General features: G+C 40.1%; 1 protein-coding gene across 4 annotated transcripts in view; it reads left to right on the forward strand.

Annotated features, from left to right (window-relative positions):
• LOC115222865 (divergent protein kinase domain 1A) overlaps positions 1–18,149 on the forward strand; it is an 89,693-nt gene that overhangs the window by 32,181 nt on the left and 39,363 nt on the right. Inside the window, exon 3 of one of the 4 annotated variants that reach the window (XM_036511750.1) lies at positions 7,340–7,390. The exons of the other annotated variants lie outside the window; for them this stretch is intronic. Coding sequence (XP_036367643.1) covers positions 7,385–7,390 — 6 coding nt within the window. The 5' untranslated portion in view covers positions 7,340–7,384. The remainder of the gene's footprint in view (positions 1–7,339; positions 7,391–18,149) is intronic. 4 annotated transcript variants of the gene reach the window in all.

Raw genomic sequence — 18,149 nt, forward strand, 5'->3', positions numbered from 1 at the left:
TTTCTGTGGCTAGGGTCAAGGTTTTGCCTCCTGGACTGGATGATGTGTTTTGTCACGGAGCAAGGCATGTCATTTCATGTTGCTCAAGTCTCGCTGTTGTAAATGAATACCAGCTGAATTCTGCTGCACCTCTGTCTGCGTGTCTCCAACTGTCACATCCAAGCTTATTTAATTTACACACACATACACACATCCAAGTGAATAAACAAAAGAAAGTAGCACTCAACGCACTTGATAGGAGTTAAATATATTTTTAAAAGCAGTTCGACTCGGTACCCTGTCAACAACCTGTCCAAACATGTGGGGCTAAAACTAAAAAAAAAACAAAAATAAGATGAAGAAAATAGCTGGTGTTTCTTTGTTAGCATTAAAACAATGTAACCTTAGCTAACTAATAGACACTTAACACCCAGAGGCCTTTTGGGATTTCTCTAAAAATTCCTGATCTAATCCTAGCTTCTAATGAGATGGGCGTTTCCTACATGTTCATGAAAGCTTCAGTCATGTGGAGCTGAGTCAAACTGTTATTAAATGTGTTTGTTTGTACACACACACACACACACACACATACACACACACGTATATATGTGTGTATAGATATATATGTGCGTGTGTGTATACATACATACATGCATATATCTGTGCACATACATATACAGGGTATTTGGGGCTAAATTTGACATTGGTATAAAAGGAGAAAAAAACCCCACAAAATCCCTTCAAAAAATAAAAGTGTTTTTTAAAAAATGAAAAAATGTTAACTGGATTATGGCTGGGGGATAACATTTTACTCAAAGTAGCCACCGTTAGCTTCCACCATGACCTCAAGATGCCTCCAGGACGTGGCACATGCATTCCCTGCTGTGTCCCTTGGAAGATCATCAAACACCTCCTTGACCAGAGCCACTAGTTTGATCCTGGTGTTGCAGGCAGAGTGGTTAGTTGGGTTTCTCAACTGTGCCCCTATATAACAATCCATGGGTACAATTGGGGGAATTGTAGAAATTGTCCAGCAATCACATCTGGCTCTTTCCAAGAGTATGGCAATGGGTTGAATCCTGCTGACACACATGTGGCCTTCTGGTAGCAACCCTTTCCAGCCAGGGTTTGACCAGTCCCCAGCGGCTTCACATGGCTGTCTGAATTAAGCCTAAGGCCCTATTCAAAGATGTGGGCTGGTATGACATCACTCTTACTGGAGGCATACCTAAAGACCTTCATAGTTTGGGGGAATTTGGTTTGCATGGTGTCCATGCAGATCTTGGGCACATCAGATCCTGTGAAACTATCTAACCCATGCCAGTATGGAACATGGAACATGGACATTAAATGATGATGGCATGTAAAAAGCACCATCTGATCGTGGCCATTGCCAGCCTCGCCTGGCCTCCGTGCCGGTGGTACATAAAAAGCACCATCCGAGCGTGGCTGTTCGCCAGCCTCGTCTGGCACCTGTGTCGGTGGCACGTAATAAGCACCATCCGATCGTGGCCATTGCCTGCTTCGCCTGGCCTCTGTGCCGGTGGCACGTAAAAAGCACAATTCTGAGTGTGGCCGTTCGCCAGCCTCGTCTGGCACCTGTGTTGGTGGCACGTAAAAAGCACCCACTACACTCACGGAGTGGTTGGCGTTAGGAAGGGCATCCAGCTGTAGAAACACTGCCAGATCTGACTGGGCCTGGTGCAGCCTTCGGGCTTCCCAGACCCCAGTTGAACCGTCCAACCCATGCTAGCATGGAAAGCGGATGTTAAACGATGATGATGATGACACACACAATATAGCAAAAAAAAACCTCACCAAATTCATCATTCTTGATAAATGCTTCAATAGCAAACCCATAGTGTGCGCAAGTTGAAATTACGAAGGTAACTGAACAAATCATCATCATCATCGTTGTTTAACGTCCGCTTTCCATGCTAGCATGGGTTGGACGATTTGACTGAGGTCTGGCGAACCAGATGGCTGCACCAGACTCCAATCTGATCTGGCAGAGTTTCTACAGCTGGATGTCCTTCCTAACACCAACCACTCCGAGAGTGTAGTGGGTGCTTTTATGTGCCACTGGCACGAGGGCCAGTCAGGTGGTACTGGCAATGGCCATGCTCAAATGGTGCTTTTTATGTGCCACCTGCATAGGAGCCGGTCCAGCAAAAGAGACCAATAGAATCAGTACTAGGCTTACAAAAAATATTTCCTGGGGTCGACTTGTTCGACTAAAGGCAGTGCTCCAGCATGGCTGCAGTCAGCTGACTGAAACAAGTAAAAGAATAAAAGAATACCTATCTGTCTGTCTGTCTTTAAATTAATTAATTAATCAGTTATTTGCAGGGTCCACTTGAATCAAGGTATTTTATTAAGGACGCCAAGTTAGGGTCGAGAATAGCATATTTATATACCAACAGTACATATGGACACTCACACATGTATTGATGCATATATGGACTTGTCTTACCACTTACATACACATGAACAGATCAATATACTCATCAATATTACTATACAGATATATGTAAAATCAGATACAGTCATACTCCGGTTTCTCATTTCACGGTCAGCTTTAATTTCCAGATCCAACACAGGGAAAGTTCCAGGTATGGTGTAAAATAAGTATATATATATATATATATATATATATGTGTGTGTGTATGTTTATATATAAGGTGTTTATAAATTAAATAATAGATTGATGAATATAAATTAAGTTATCGAAATTTAGTTTATTTTATGTATTTTACATATTTTAGTTTTAAATTATTGAGATTTTAGGATTTTTCCAACCACATGGTTCCAAGTTTAGTCCTACTGTGTGGCACCTTGGGCAAGTGTCTTCTACTCTAGCCTTGGGCTGACCAAAGCCTCGTGAGTGGATTTGGTAGATGGAAACTGAAAGAAGCTCGTCATATATATATATATATATATATATATATATATAAATTAATAATAAAATATTAGGGAATAAATCCAAACTTACAGGGAAAAATCAGATTTAGGATTAAATCCAATTTTATAGTAAAATATTATATTATATTAAATTAGAGATAATTGTTAAACCTCGCTAAGATAAATATTTCAATTACCTGAAGATTGACTGTAACCATAACTCGAATTATTACGAATTGGACAGCCTTGAAATGATCATAGTGTTTTACTCATTATCTTTTATTAAACTTTTAATACTTTTGATATATATTTAAAATAATATAAATTAATTAATTTTATGTATTGGCTTATGTTTTTCATTGTTTGATTTGCCTAATAGTGGTTTTATCTCTAATTTAACATAATATATATATATATTATATATATATATATATATATATATATATATAATATATATATATAAATATATGTGTGTATATTTGCGTGTGTCTGTGTTTGTCCCCCCACCATTGATTGGTAGCTGATGTTAGTGTGTTTACGTCACCATAACATAGCGGTTTGGCAAAAGAGACCGATAGAATAAGTACTAGGCTTACAAAGAAAAAGTCCTGGGGTCGATTTGTTCGGCTAAAGGTGGTACTCCAGCATGGCCACAGTCAAATGACTGAAACAAGTAAAAAAAGTAAAAGGATAAAAGAATAACCAGAAATGGCTGTGAGGAAAGTAACAGTAATTTTTTTAGGTCGTTCAATTTTCCTCAATTGATCAATAGAGCAATTGAGTAGACCTATCAGTAATGTACCTATAATGACTACTGGAAACACCTGTAAGCCAAATTTGCTCCAGTAAAAGTAAGATATGTAATGACCATTATTTTTAATTTGTTTCTTATATATCAAAGATGTACTTGCATAGCAAGTGACCTGATCTGAGATTGTGTGCTGAAACAAAAACAATTGCAGTGTGGAAGGTGTTTATAAGCCATATAAAAACTCACAAAAACAGTTAGACTCACTTCAACGTTTAAATTTAATTTTGTCAGTGAACAGGTCACTGTCTCAAAGCGACGAAAATATTTTGGCAAATTAAATTTAAATGTTGAAGTGAATCTGTTTTTCTGAGTTTTTAAATGGCTTATAAACACCTACGACGTTGCAGTTGTTGTTCTTATATATCACTCTGTGTAAAAACCAGTTTGTCTGAGACCATCGACAGATTTACAATATAGAATGAACCATAACCTGGGACCCTACCAAAAGATTACCTGGAGTTCTTCACTAATCCAAGTAATATTCTTTTCTACTCTAGGCACATGACCTGAAATTTTTGGGGAGTGGGTGGGGGGCAGTCGATTAGATTGACCCCAGTACGCAACTAGTACTTAATTTATCGACCCTGAAAGGATGAAAGGCAAAGTTGACCTCGGCGGAATTTGAACTCAGAATGTAAAGACAGACGAAATACCGCTAAGCATTTCGCCTGGCATGCTAACGTTTCTGCCAGCTTGCCGCCTTGAAATTTAAGTAATATTGTTAGCCTGGTGTGCCAACAGAGAGCTTAGGAAGTACTTTCCCCAGATTGATAATCCCTCACTGTTTGTTCTATATATATAATTACTAGCAGTATCGCCTGGTGTTGCTCGGGTTTGTAAGGGAAATAACTATATAAGCATTTTTAGAGAGTTATAGCCAAAAAATAGCAAAAAAATGCATTAAAAATGGAAAAAAATTATGGTAAATTTTTTTTAAATCGTTGACTCATCGTAGACATTTTTAGAGAGTTACTTCCCTTATATAATAGCGAAAAAAATGCATTAAAATGGAAAAAAATGATGGTAAATTTTTTTTTAATTCGTAGACTCATCGTAGACGCGTGCTAATACCCAGAAGGGCTCGATATGAATCATGAATATAAGATACCCGGTTTTGGTTAAACTGCACCGCAAAATGTGGGAGTAGTTAGGAATCTAAATCGTAGGAGACAGACACACAACTTCACTTTTATATATAAAGATATGTGTGTGTGTATATATATAATAACATGAGCAAGAATGGAGAAGTCATATCTTTATTAAATGATTACACCAAAGAATACCAAAGATTGTTTCTATTGTTTCAAGATATTTAGATACATTACCAGTCATTTCAAAATATCCAAAAGTTAATGCTGAAATGACATTATCAAAGTAATCCCAAATGGGTTACATTTAGAATGAACTGAAGGAATATGGAAAGAGTGTTAAGAAGAAATATAATATTCTGAGGAATAACAGGATAGTAATGTAAACTTATGATGACGTCAGCAGACAAGGAAAATGTAAATATATTTTCAGATATTTTGATTTAGCTGGTATTTTGTTGGTATTTTATTTATTTAAATATGCTGACACAATAGGAAAAAAAATCATTGCTATGTATAATCATCAAATAAAATGTGATTTCTCCATTCATGTTCATGTTGTTTGTATACTCTGGATTTCTTGAAATTCTTCTAAGCGGTATTTGAAGGGCGGCGAGCTGGCAGAAACGTTAGCACGCCGGGCGAAATGCTTAGCGGTATTTTGTCTGCCATTACGTTGTGAGTTCAAATTCCGCTGAGGTCGACTTTGCCTTTCATCCTTTTGGGGTCAATAAATTAAGTACCAGTTACGCACTGGGGTCAATGTAATCGACTTAATACCTATGTCTGTCCTTGTAAAGATGTGCACAACCACCCTTGGACGGTTTTGAATGACCATAGAAAGTGCGAGCCCTCTAACTGAAAAATTGTGGATTTGTATAAAGGACACACACACAGACATTTTGCCGTTTATATATATAGAGATACTTAAAAAACATAAAAATGTAAAATATTTTTGTTTGTTCCTATTCTGTCTCATATTCATCTTCATGTACCTAGCGGGTATGCCCTGATACCTCATCTCCAACATCTTTCATTTTTTTTTTTCTCTTTCCAGTTGGGTAGCCATGTATCCCCTATACTGCAAAATACCTGTTCTCGTCCCTCTGTCATATTTTAGACTTTCAACACCTGGCAAAAAAGCTACCTCTCTCAGTACTATATCCACTTTCTCAGTTGATGATGGTTGGGGTCTTGTGAATTACTTTGTGACTTTACTAGCACCCCTGTCATGAAAAAAGTACCCAGTACATTCTAAGGGTATCCAGCCATAGACCAAAATGACTATGGCCCACACATAGATGAAGCCCTCTTACCTATCCGTCCAACTTCTCTCTGCCCACTTTTCCTAGGAGGTCATTGGGGTAGAGTCCTCAGGCACCTTCACCATAAGGTTCTGTCATTTTCTGGCTGGATTCCCAGGTGTGACCAAGCGAAACTATGGATATTATCCAACCATCTCATTCTTGGACGACCCCAAGGTCTGCTGCTGGTTGGCTCAGCTTGAAGAATCTGTCTTGCAATTCTTTCCTGTGACACTCTAATCACGTGTCCATAGTAACGGAGCTGTGGCATCTCAATGCAGAGAAGTAGCAGCTTTATCTGGAGAGACTCCTTGATCCTTGAACTACATGCTATGTTGAGTAATGTTACTTCAGAGACACTTTGGAGGAAACCCTTTCTGGCTCCTTGTATTTGCAATCATACTCTGTCGGTCTTTATTCAACAATTATGGCCATAGGTGCAGGAGTGGTTGTGTGGTAAGAAGCTTACTTCCCAACCACATGGTTCCAAGTTCAGTCCCACTGCGTTGCACCTTTTCTACTATAGCCTTGGGCCGACCAAAGCCTTGTAAGTGGATTTGGTAGATGGAAACTGAAAGAAGCCTGTTGTATATATGTGTGTGTGTGTGTGTATGTATTTGTGTGTCTGTGTTTGTCCCCCAACCATTACTTGACAACCGATACTGGTGTGTTTACATCCCTGTAACTTAGCAGTTCAGCAAAAGAGAATGATAGAATATGTACTAGGCTTACAAAGAATAAGTCCTGGGGCCAATTTATTCGACTAAGGGCGGTGCTCCAGCATGGCCACCGTCAAATGACTGAAACAAGTAAAAGAATAAAAGAATGAGCGAGGATAGTAGGCATGAACACCAAATTGAAAATAGCAAGTTTGGCTTTTTTTGGCTGGTCGCATCAAATGCGGGAGCTGGTACATTGTTGTGAAACCCTTTTACATACACCTAATTGAAGGACATATAAGATCTTGCTTATTTTAAAAGGGTCTGTGAATTTAGATGAGTTTTAGTCTGTATTCTTTGAGTTCTTAGATTCAGATTAATATGTTTTTGTTTTTGAATTGATGTATTAGCAAAATATCAAAGATTATTTTCAAATATATCGTATGAATTAAAAACATTAAATTGAAAATTTTTGGGAAAATTTTTGCAGAAGAAAATGTATCTTCTTTCAATTTTTAAAATTTCATGAAAAAAAAAAAAAATATAGAAAAAAATATAAGCTGAAATGATTCTTTCTACAAGTTATGTTCTTTGTAGGCTCACACATAACTGAAGCCCAACATAGACTTGGACAGAATTTGAATGAAGGTTGGAAGCCAAAAGCATGGTTTTTGAGAAGTTTTGCTAGATATGTAGTAATGGTTCTGAGTAGAAAACTAAGTAGAAATGTTGTTGTCTTCTCATTTATTATCCATATAGCCAAACACTTTTAATATCATTTTTTCTTTGGCTCTTTTCACCTGGTCATGTATAGACTGCTATCTTTTCATTGGCCCTTTTGACATGACTAAATATATAGACACTGCATGTAAGTAGGGAGATCAATAATTCTTTCTAATTTTGGTACGTAGTCAGCAACTTTGAGAGCAAGGAGCAAGTAGATTGCATTGACGAGTTCTTTATTTTCTTGACCCAGAAAAGATGGAAAGTAAAGTCAGTCTCAGCAGCATTTGAACTGAGAATATAAAGAATCCGGGAAAATGTCACCAGGCATTTTGTCTGATTTGCTAACAATTCAGTCAGCTAACTGCCTTAATGATCCTTCCTGCTATAGGCAGAAGGCCTGAAATTTTGGGGAGACGAGGCTAATTGATTGCATTGATCCAGTGCTCAACTGATACTTTTTTTCATCGATCCCAAAAGGATGAGAGTCAAAGTTTGCCTCAGAGGAATTTAAACTCTGAACATAAAGCCATGAAATGCTGCTAAGCATTTCGTCTGGCATGCTAATGATTCTGTCACTTTGTCACCTTTAGCTGCTTTAATAATAATAATAATGATAATAATAATGGATTCAAACACTGGTACATGGTTAGTAGTTTTGAAGTAGGGACCAAGTCAATTACTTTAACCCATTTGTTACCATATTTCTGTCGAGATGCTCTGTGTTTCTTTCAATTAATTTTAAATCATCATCATCATCATCGTTTAACGTCCGTTTTCCATGCTAGCATGGGTTGGACGGTTCAACTGGAGTCTGGGAAGCCAAAAGGCTGCACCAGGCCCAGTCTGATCTGGCAGTGTTTCTACAGCTGGATGCCCTTCCTAACGCCAACCACTCTGTGAGTGTCGTGGGTGCTTTTTACGTGACACCTGCACAGGTGCCAGACGAGGCTGGCAAATGGCCACGATCGGATGGTGCTTTTTACGTGCCACCGGCACGGGGGCCAGATGAGGCTGGCAAAAACAACTTAGTTATTATTCAGCTAGTGTTAGGAACATAAATTGTGACTAAGGTTTGGTGGAAGATTTTGATTAAAAATTTTTGAAAACAAGACTTTTGTTCTACAGAGCCAGAGGTGGTTTCAGGTGGGTTGGTGTCAAAAGGGTTAAATGGTATTTCATCTTATCACTCCTGAAAGGATGAAAGGCAAAGTTGACCTTGAAGATATTTGAACTCACAACATAAAGAGCCAGAAGGAATGCTGCTTAGCATTTTGTCTGGTGCACCAGTAATTCTGCTAGCTCACCACCTTAATATGGGGACTAATAATCCTTACTACTATAGGTACAAAGCCTGAAATTTTGGGGGAGGGATTTAGTCAATTTCATTGATGCCAGTACTTGACTGGTATCTATTTCATAAACTCCAAAAAAATGATATGCGAAGTCAACCTTGGCAGAATTTGAACTCAGAATGTAAAGATGGATGAAACGCCACTAAGCATTTTGTCCAAGGTGCTAACGATTCTGCCAGCTTGCTGCCTTAATATAGAGATTAATAGATTAATAATGATTTCAAATTTTAGTATACAGTCAACATATTTACGGGGGGGAGGGTAAGTTAATTCCAGTGATCCCTGTACTCAACTGGTATTTATTTTAGTGACCCCCAAAAAGCTGAAAGGCAAAGTCGACCACAGCAGAAAATGAACTCAGAACACGTTAAGAGAGGTGAAATGCCTCTAAGCATTTTGTCCAGGGTGCTAACGATTCTGCCAGCTTACCACTTTAATTATTAATGCCACAAATTTTGTGTGCAATTTTTTAATGTTACAACTTTTAACACAGTACGATAATTTGCATGATAGTATGAAACAATTTTATAAATATATATATATATAGCCTAATGGTTGAGTGGTGGTGCTAGACTCATGATGGCAAGATTGTGGCTTCAATTCCTAGACAGGGTGATGTGTAATGTTCTTGAGAAAAACACTTCATTTTACTAGGCAAAGTGGCTGAGTTCCTTTCGAGTGTTGGGCTACATGGAAGTAATAACTAAGACCAGTAGCATCAAGCTGAGTAAAATCGCAGTCATGGCAGATACTGGTGTCATACAAGTTGGCACCTGTGCCGGTGGCATGTAAATGCACTCCGGTGTCATGCAAGTGGCACTTGTGCCGGTGGCATGTAAAAGCCATCATTGCACTCCCAGAGCGGTTGGCGTTAGGAAGGGCATCCAGTGATAGAAAACCATGCCAAATCAGACTGGAGTCTTGTGCAGCTTTCTAGTGTGCCATCCCAGTCAAACCGTCCAACCCATGCCAGCATGGATAACAGACATTAAATGATGATGATGATGAATTCAGCTGTAAATGAGTAACCTTGCACTGGTCTTGTTCTGGGAAATGTTGTGATTTTAGTCACTTGTACATCATGAAAACTAGGCAACTGCCTTGATGAGTTGTAGGACTCAAAACGGTAATATCCAGGAACTGATGATGGGAAGTGAGAAAGAAAACTTGTTTGTCATGGTGTTTATGTGTTCTACATTTACAGGTAAAAAGCACTTATGTTGGTTCCACGTAAAAAGCACCTGTGCTGGTGTCACATATACATGCGCCTGTGCTCGTGCCATGTAAAGAGCACCCAGTCCACTCTGTGAAGGGGTTGGCATTAGGAAGGGCATCCAGCCATAGAAACTATGCCAAAGCAGACAAATGGCGTAGGAGCGGCTGTGTGGTAAGTAGCTTGCTTACCAACCACATGGTCCCGGGTTTAGTCCCACTGCGTGACACCTTGGGCAAGTGTCTTCTACTATAGCCTCGGGCCAACCAAAGCCTTGTGAGTGGATTTGGTAGATGGAAACTGAAAGAAGCCCATCGTATATATGTATATATATGTATATGTGTGTGTATATGTTTGTGTGTCTGTGTTTGTCCCCCAACATCACCTGACAACTGATGCTGGTGTGTTTACGTCCCCGTAACTTAGCAGTTCGGCCTAAGAGATTGATAGAATAAGTACTAAGCTTACAAAGAATAAGTCCTGGGGTCGATTTGCTCGACTAAAGGTGGTGCTCCAGCATGACCGCAGTCAAATGACTGAAACAAGTAAAAGAGAGTAAAGAGATTAACTGGATCCTGCTATAGCCTTCCAGCTTGCCAGTTCCTGTCAAATTGTCCAACCCTTGCCAGCATGGAAAACGGATGTTAAATGATGACAATATCAAAGGATCTAATGTAAGGATGGCCGCAGTCTGTATGTAAGAAGAACCAATGATAAAATGACACTCAAAAGTGTCTGCTATATGGCATAACACCAAAAGAAGTACCAAAATGTAGTTAGATTAGGTTTGATTCTTGATTATTCAGCAGTTATATTCTTGAATTATTTCTGTTTGTTTAACGAAGCTTCTAGTGTTATGACTCTTACAGTGTTTTTCATTTTGCAATGATTTTTTTTTCCCTGTATTTTTCTATCACATGAAACTGCAACTTAGTCAAGCTTGTTCTAACTACTACACCATGTTGATAATCTCTATTTATCTATATTTTGTCCTGTCAGTCTATCAATATTGTTCAATACATATTTTATTTTATTTTTTAAATTTGTCTTTTCAGTTCTCCCGACTGACTTTGTTAAATGAACATTTTTCCGTGCTTTAGCAAATAAATAATAAATTAAAAAAAAAAAGCGCTTGTTGCTAATGGTATAGTATATCTGTCTGATGATTAGTTTAGTCCATCTTAACACTAGTCTGCTACCGCTGCTCAATCAGTGACTCACTTGCTTCCCTTTATCTTAGTCTGTAGCTATTTTTAAAGTTTACACCTCTAGAAATCCAGTTGCCTTTTAGTTGCTTATTTCAAATTTAATCTTAGACCCCTTTTGACAGAAAGATTAGTACTGTTATTATTATTATTGTTATTATTTTTTTTTTCTTCTTTTGTAATGGCATGAGTCCTCTTTTGCATGGTTCTCCATTGCTTTTCTAATCAAGAGTTGAATTGTAGGTTAGACTTTTGCTCTTCTGCACTCTCTGCTGAAAATTTACAAACTATCTCTTCTTTTTATAAGTCACTTGTATTACTGTTCCTTTACTTTTTAGGTAAACATCATTTAGAAATCTGTATTTCTTCGTAGTAGATGTTTGTTAAAGAAAAAAAAGACAAAATCCAAAAAGTAATTCTAGTCAAATGAATTCATCAATCTAGCTAACTTGTTAACTAGAAAATGTTATGCCATTAAATTGATGACATCTATTCCAGTCTTTGAATCATTGGCAGCAGGTATTGTATTTCACTGAATGACTGGGCTCATCTCTCACACAACGCATTATTTTTTCCAGCCGGGAGCTTTAATACAATTAGCAGTATCGCCCGGCGTTGCTCGGGTTTGTAAGGGAAATAACTATATAAGCATTTTTAGAGATGTAAAGTATAATAGCCATCTCAATATGGCTAACCACAAAGGGGGGGGCGTTACTGTAGCTTTTTACGTTCTGAGATTTAATAATATATTTTTAGAGAGTTACTTCCCTTATATATGACAAAAATGCATTAAAAATGGGGAAAATTGATGGTAAATTTTTTTTTAAATCGTAGACTCATCGTAGACACGCGCTAATACCCAGAAGGGCTCGATATGAATCATGACTGTAAGATACCCGGTTTTGGTTAAACTGCACCGCAAAATGTGGGAGTAGTTAGGAATCTAAATCGTAGGAGACAGACACACAACTTCACTTTTATATATAAAGATTTTTCCATTTGGTTTTGTTTAAAATACATAATGTTAGAATTTGACTTGCAGGTTCTAGTTAAATCTTTTAGTTCAATTGCCTACATATGGTATATTTACTACAGTTGTCTAAATATGGTATCTTTACCATAATTGCCAACAGATGGTATGTTTACTACAATTGCTTACATATGGTATATTTACTACAGTTGTCTAAATATGGTATCTTTACCACAATTGCCAACATATGGTATGTTTACTTCAATTGCCTACATATGGCATATTTACTGCAGCTGTATATATATTTACTAAAATTGCCTACCTGTAGCATATTTACTACAGTTGCTTGCATATGGTATAATTTACTGCAATTACCTACATTTGGCATATTCATTGTGGATGGTACCCTTTTATTCTAGAACCATCATTGGCTTCACATCCTTGTTTTTCTGATGGGTTCATGTTTTCTTTTTAGCCCAGGAATTGTGGATCTGGAATTTATAACTAGATGCCCATTAGTTTCTCAAACCTGCATCAAACTCATTTTTAGTGTCAATTCTCACTTGCTTTGCTAGAATATCATAGTCTGTAGGCACTAATACAGGTGTAATTACCATTTTTTTTTTGTTTTAGATCAGTTTAGTAAACTGTTTATTACAGAAGATAGTTGAAAAGGTATCTGTGGTAAAAAAAACAACTCTGATTGATATGTATTTCTTTATTACCCACAAGGGGCTAAACATAGAGGGGACAAACAAGGACAGACATAGGTATTAAGTCAATTACATCGACCCCAATGCGAAACTGGTACTTTATTTATCGACCCCGAAAGGATGAAAGGCAAAGTCGACCTCGGCGGAATTTGAACTCAGAACGTAACGGCAGACGAAATATGGCTATGCATTTCGCCTGGCGTGCTAACGTTTCTGCCAGCTCGTCTAATTGATATGGAGGAGGGCACAGGCATGATTGTGTGGCTGAGAAGTTTGCCTCCCATTCATATCGTTTCAGATGAGTACTGGGGTCAGTGTAATGACTTGAGTACTCCTGAGTAGTCTTATATTCTTTTACTTGTTTCAGTCATGTGACTGCGACCATGCTGGAGCACTGCCTTTAGTCAAATCAAATCGACCCCAGGACTTACTCTTTGTAATCCCAGTACTCATTCTATTGGTCTCTTTTGCCGAACCGCTAAGTTACAGGGATGTAAACACACCAGCATCGGTTGTCATGCGATGTTGAGGGGACAAACACAGACACACAAACATATACACACACATACATATATATCTATATATATATATATATATATACGACGGGCTTCTTTCAGTTTCTGTCTCCCAAATCCACTCGACCCGAGGCTATAGTAGAAGACACTTGCCTAAGGTTCCATACAGTGGGACTGAACCCGGGACCATGTGGTTGGTAAGCAAGCTACTTACCACACAGCCACTCCTACTCCTATAATATGAATATAAAATTTAAAAAATGCACCCCTCTGTCAAGCCAGTGTGACAGAGCAGGCTCATCAAACCACTTAGAGCTCAAGCTCAAATTCATGGCCCCCACATTGGACTCTGGTTGGTGGGAGAACATACTGGGCAATCCAGTCCAATCCAGCACTTACATTTACAACTGATCTTTTACTCATATCCATCACTTGACAGATTTACTATCTGTGAAAAACTGATGGAAAGTTCCAGATTTTTTTTGACCCAGAATAGGGTTTCAATTTCTATATAAGACTGGCTTTAATGCTGCAATTATATAATGCTAGGTTTGACATGAACAACTGAATGTTGTTTGTTGGGTACAATTAGTGGGGGGGAAATGGGACTCACTCATTAACAGAAGTAAATGAAATTAGCTGATTTCACACAGTCTTAACCCTTTTGCACAGTGGTTCCCAACTATTCTTCACCCACAAGCTCCTTTGATTTGTATTTTTACTCTACTGGACCCTAATAAGCATTCAGTGTTTAAAAATGTCCCATTATATTTTTATATATTAATATTATTAGGAATTGTATAAAAAACAAAAAAAAATTGTTAAAATATTTTATGTCTAGGTGCAGGCATGGTTCTACGGTAAGAAGCTTGCTTCCCAACCACCTGGTTCTGGGTTCAGTCTGATTGTGTGGCACCTTGGGCAAGTGTCTTCTGTTTTAGCCTTGGTCAAAACCTTGTGAGTGGATTTGGTAGATGGAAACTGAAAGAAGCCTGATGTGTGTGTGTGTATATATATATCCTTCTATCTATATACACATATATATATATCCATCTATATATCTATATATCTACCCATTTATCCATCCATCCATCTATCTATTTATCTATATATAATATTATATATTTATGTATGTATATATATATCATCATCATCATCATCGTCGTTTTAACGTCGTTCTCCATGCTAGCATGGGTTGGACGGTTCGACCGGGGTTCTGGGAAGCCAGAAGGCTGCACCAGGCTCCAGTCTAATTTGGCAATGTTTCTACAGCTGGATGCCCTTCCTAACGCCAACCACTCCGTGAGTGTAGTGGGTGCTTTTAACGTGCCACCTGCACAGGTGCCAGGCGGGCTGGCAACGGCCACGGTCAGATTGGTGTATTTTATGTGCCACCGGCACGGAAGCCAGTCGAGGCGGTGCTGGCATCGGCCACGAGTCGGATAGTGCTTTTTACGTACCACCAGACCAGGGATCCTGCTGGTTCAATTCGATTTCGATTTCGCTTGCCCCAACATGTCTTCACAAGCAAAGGGGGTTGGCATGGGTGCCTGTCGTACGGTCGCATTGGAGTATTTTACGTGCCACGGCCCCGAGTCGGATAGTGCTTTTTACGTACCACCAGGCCAGGATCCTGGCTGGTTCAATTCGGTTTCGATTTCGATTTCGCTTGCCCCCACATGTCTTCGCAAGCATGGGGGGTTGGGATGGGTGTCTGTCGTCGGATGAGGTTCTATATCGACTTCGCTTGCCTCAACCGGTCTTTGTGTCCAAGGGAGGAAAGGCATTCATAAGTGGGCTGGGCTCACTTGTCCTGCCTGGTCTTCTCACGTACAGAATATTTCCAAAGGTCTCGGTCTCTGGTCATTTCCTCAGTGAGGCCTAAAGTTCGAAGGTCGTGCTTCACCACCTCGTCCCAGGTTTTCCTGGGTCTACCTCTTCCACGGGTTCCCTCAACTGCTAGGGATTGGCACTTTCTCACACACCTATCTTCATCCATTCTCGCCACATGACCATACCAGCGCAATCGTCTCTCTTGCACACCACAACTGATGCTTCTTAGGTACAACATTTCTCTCAAGGTGCTAACGCTCTGTCGAGTATGTACACTGACATTACACATCCATCGGAGCATACTGGCTTCATTCCTCACGAGCTTACGCATGTCCTCAGCAGTCACAGCCCATGTTTCGCTGCCATGTAGCATGGCTGTTCGTACACACGCATCATACAGTCTGCCTTTTACTCTGAGCGAGAGGCCTTTAGTCACCAGCAGAGGTAAGAGCTCCCTAACTTTGCCCAGGCTATTCTTATTCTAGCAGTTACACTTTCAGCGCACCCCCCCCCACTACTGACTTGGTCACCTAGATAACGGAAGCTATCAACTACTTCTAGTTTTTCCCCCTGGAAAGTGACGGAAGTTGTTTTCTGCAGATTTTCGGAGGTTAATGCTCCCGAGCATCTGCCACATACAAAAACTATCTTCCCAGTTAGCCTACCTTTGACATTGCTGCACCTCTTATGTGTCCATAGCTTACACTGGGTACATCTTATAGAGTTTCTACCTACACCTTTTCTACAGATCGAGCAGGCCATCTTCCTGAAGATATTTGTGGATTGTCTACCTTTCTACTTATTAGTACTTTGGTTTTAGCTAGGTTGACTCTAAGGCCCCTTGATTCTAAACCCTCCTTCCACACCTGGAACTTCTCCTCCAGTTCTGATAGTGACTCAGCAATAAGAGCAAGGTCGTCAGCGTAGAGGAGCTCCCAGGGACAGCCTGTCTTGAATTCCTCCGTAATTGCCTGGAGTACTATGATAAATAGGAGGGGGCTGAGTACTGAACCCTGGTGGACCCCAACCTCTACTTTGAATTCTTCTGTGTACATGTTGCCAACCCTAACCTTACTTACGGCATCTCTGTACATGGCTTGCACAGTCCTCACCAGCCATTCATCTATCCCTAGTTTTCCTCATTGACCACCAGATAAGGGATCGGGGGACCCTATCAAAAGCTTTCTCCATGTCAACGAAAGCCAGGTACAGGGGCTTATCTTTGGCTAGGTATTTCTCCTGCAGCTGCCTTACCAGGAATATAGCATCAGTGGTACTTTTTCCTGGCACGAACCCAACTGCATCTCATCTAAACTAACTCTCTCTCTAATTAGTTGGGCTATGACCCTCTCCGTAACCTTCATTACTTGATCCAACAGCTTGATACCTCTGTAATTATTTGTATCTAGGGCATCACCTTTACCTTTGTAGCAGTTGACTAGTATGCTGCTGCACCAGTCATTGGGTATGACTCCTTCGTGTATCACCTGGTTGACTATACGGGTGACTAGGTTATAGCCGACACTGCCAGATATTTTGAGCATCTCTGCAGTAATTCCTGATGGGCCTGGGGCTTTCCCTGTCTTCATGCTTCTAATTGCCTTAGCTACCACGGAACTATCAACTCGGATAGCTGGTCCCTCTGTAGGGTCAACATTCGGCAGACTCTCTTTATCCCATTCATTTTCTCATTCAGTAACCTTTCATAGTGGCGTCTCCAAGCTTCTCTCTTTGCATCCTCATTTAGCGCAAGTGAACCATCCTCCATGCGAACACATTTCTCTCCTACCACATCACGATTCTCTCTCACACACTGTCTTGCAACACGAAATACCTCAAGTCTTTCATCCTCACGGCGCAGGACATTGGCAATTTTCTCTTATCTGCTTCCCCTCTGGCTAGATAGACCTGTCTCCTAGCTTCCCTTCTGGCAGTCTGATACCCTTCCCTGCTACCACCGTTCTTCCAGGCCTTCCAAGCCTGTTTCTTTTGTCTAATAGCCCTGTCAACAATATTGTTCCACCACCACGTTATTTTGGGTCTTAAGGGGACTTTGCACCAGCCACAGATCTGGTCAGCGGCTTTCAGCAGGTTGTCCCTCAGAAACGTCCAGTTGTCTTCTACCCCATGTGTAGCTATACCCCCTTCCACTTCGTCAAAGGCTTCAAGTAACATATCTCTAAATCTCTGTCCATTCGCAGGGGCTTTAAGCTTCCAGACCCTTCTTCTCCATGTTGGTCGTCTTCTAGTCGCCCTCTTAGTCCTGATCCTAAAGTCACTAACTACCAGTCTATGTTGTGGGTGCATTCTTCGCCTGGGAAGGTTTTGGCATTTTTAAGCAGCCATCTTTCCCTTTTTCTGGCAAGGATGTAGTCGATTTGGCTAGTATGCCGGCCCGATCGGTAGGTGACCAGGTGGCTTGTTGGTTTCCTGAAGTTAGTGTTGCAGACCATAAGACTATTCGCATCGCAGAACTCCAGCAGCCTGGTTCCCTCCTCGTTGCGGGAACCATAACCGTAGCCTCCATGTACGCCATGGAAGCCCCCAGCATGTCGTCCAACATGCCCATTGAAATCACCAGCCACAAAGAGAAGGTCCCTGTCGTTCGTCGATGAGGTGGTCTGCAGTAGGGTGTCATAGAAACTGTCTTTCTGTCCATCGGGTAGCCCTGGCTGAGGGGCATAGGCCGATATAATGGTTGCTAATCTATTATGAAGCACTATTCTAATCTTAAGTATTCTGTCACTTACTCTGATTACCTCAATTACTCTATCTATCCATTTCTCAGCGATAATTATACCCACGCCACCAACCCCGTCAGTGTTCCCTGCCCAGAAAATCTTGTACCTGTGTCCTTGCCTGTGAGGACCCTAGCAGATC

The sequence above is a fragment of the Octopus sinensis genome, linkage group LG21 (genome assembly GCF_006345805.1).
Source record: "Octopus sinensis linkage group LG21, ASM634580v1, whole genome shotgun sequence".
Taxonomy (NCBI): Eukaryota; Metazoa; Mollusca; class Cephalopoda; order Octopoda; family Octopodidae; genus Octopus; species Octopus sinensis.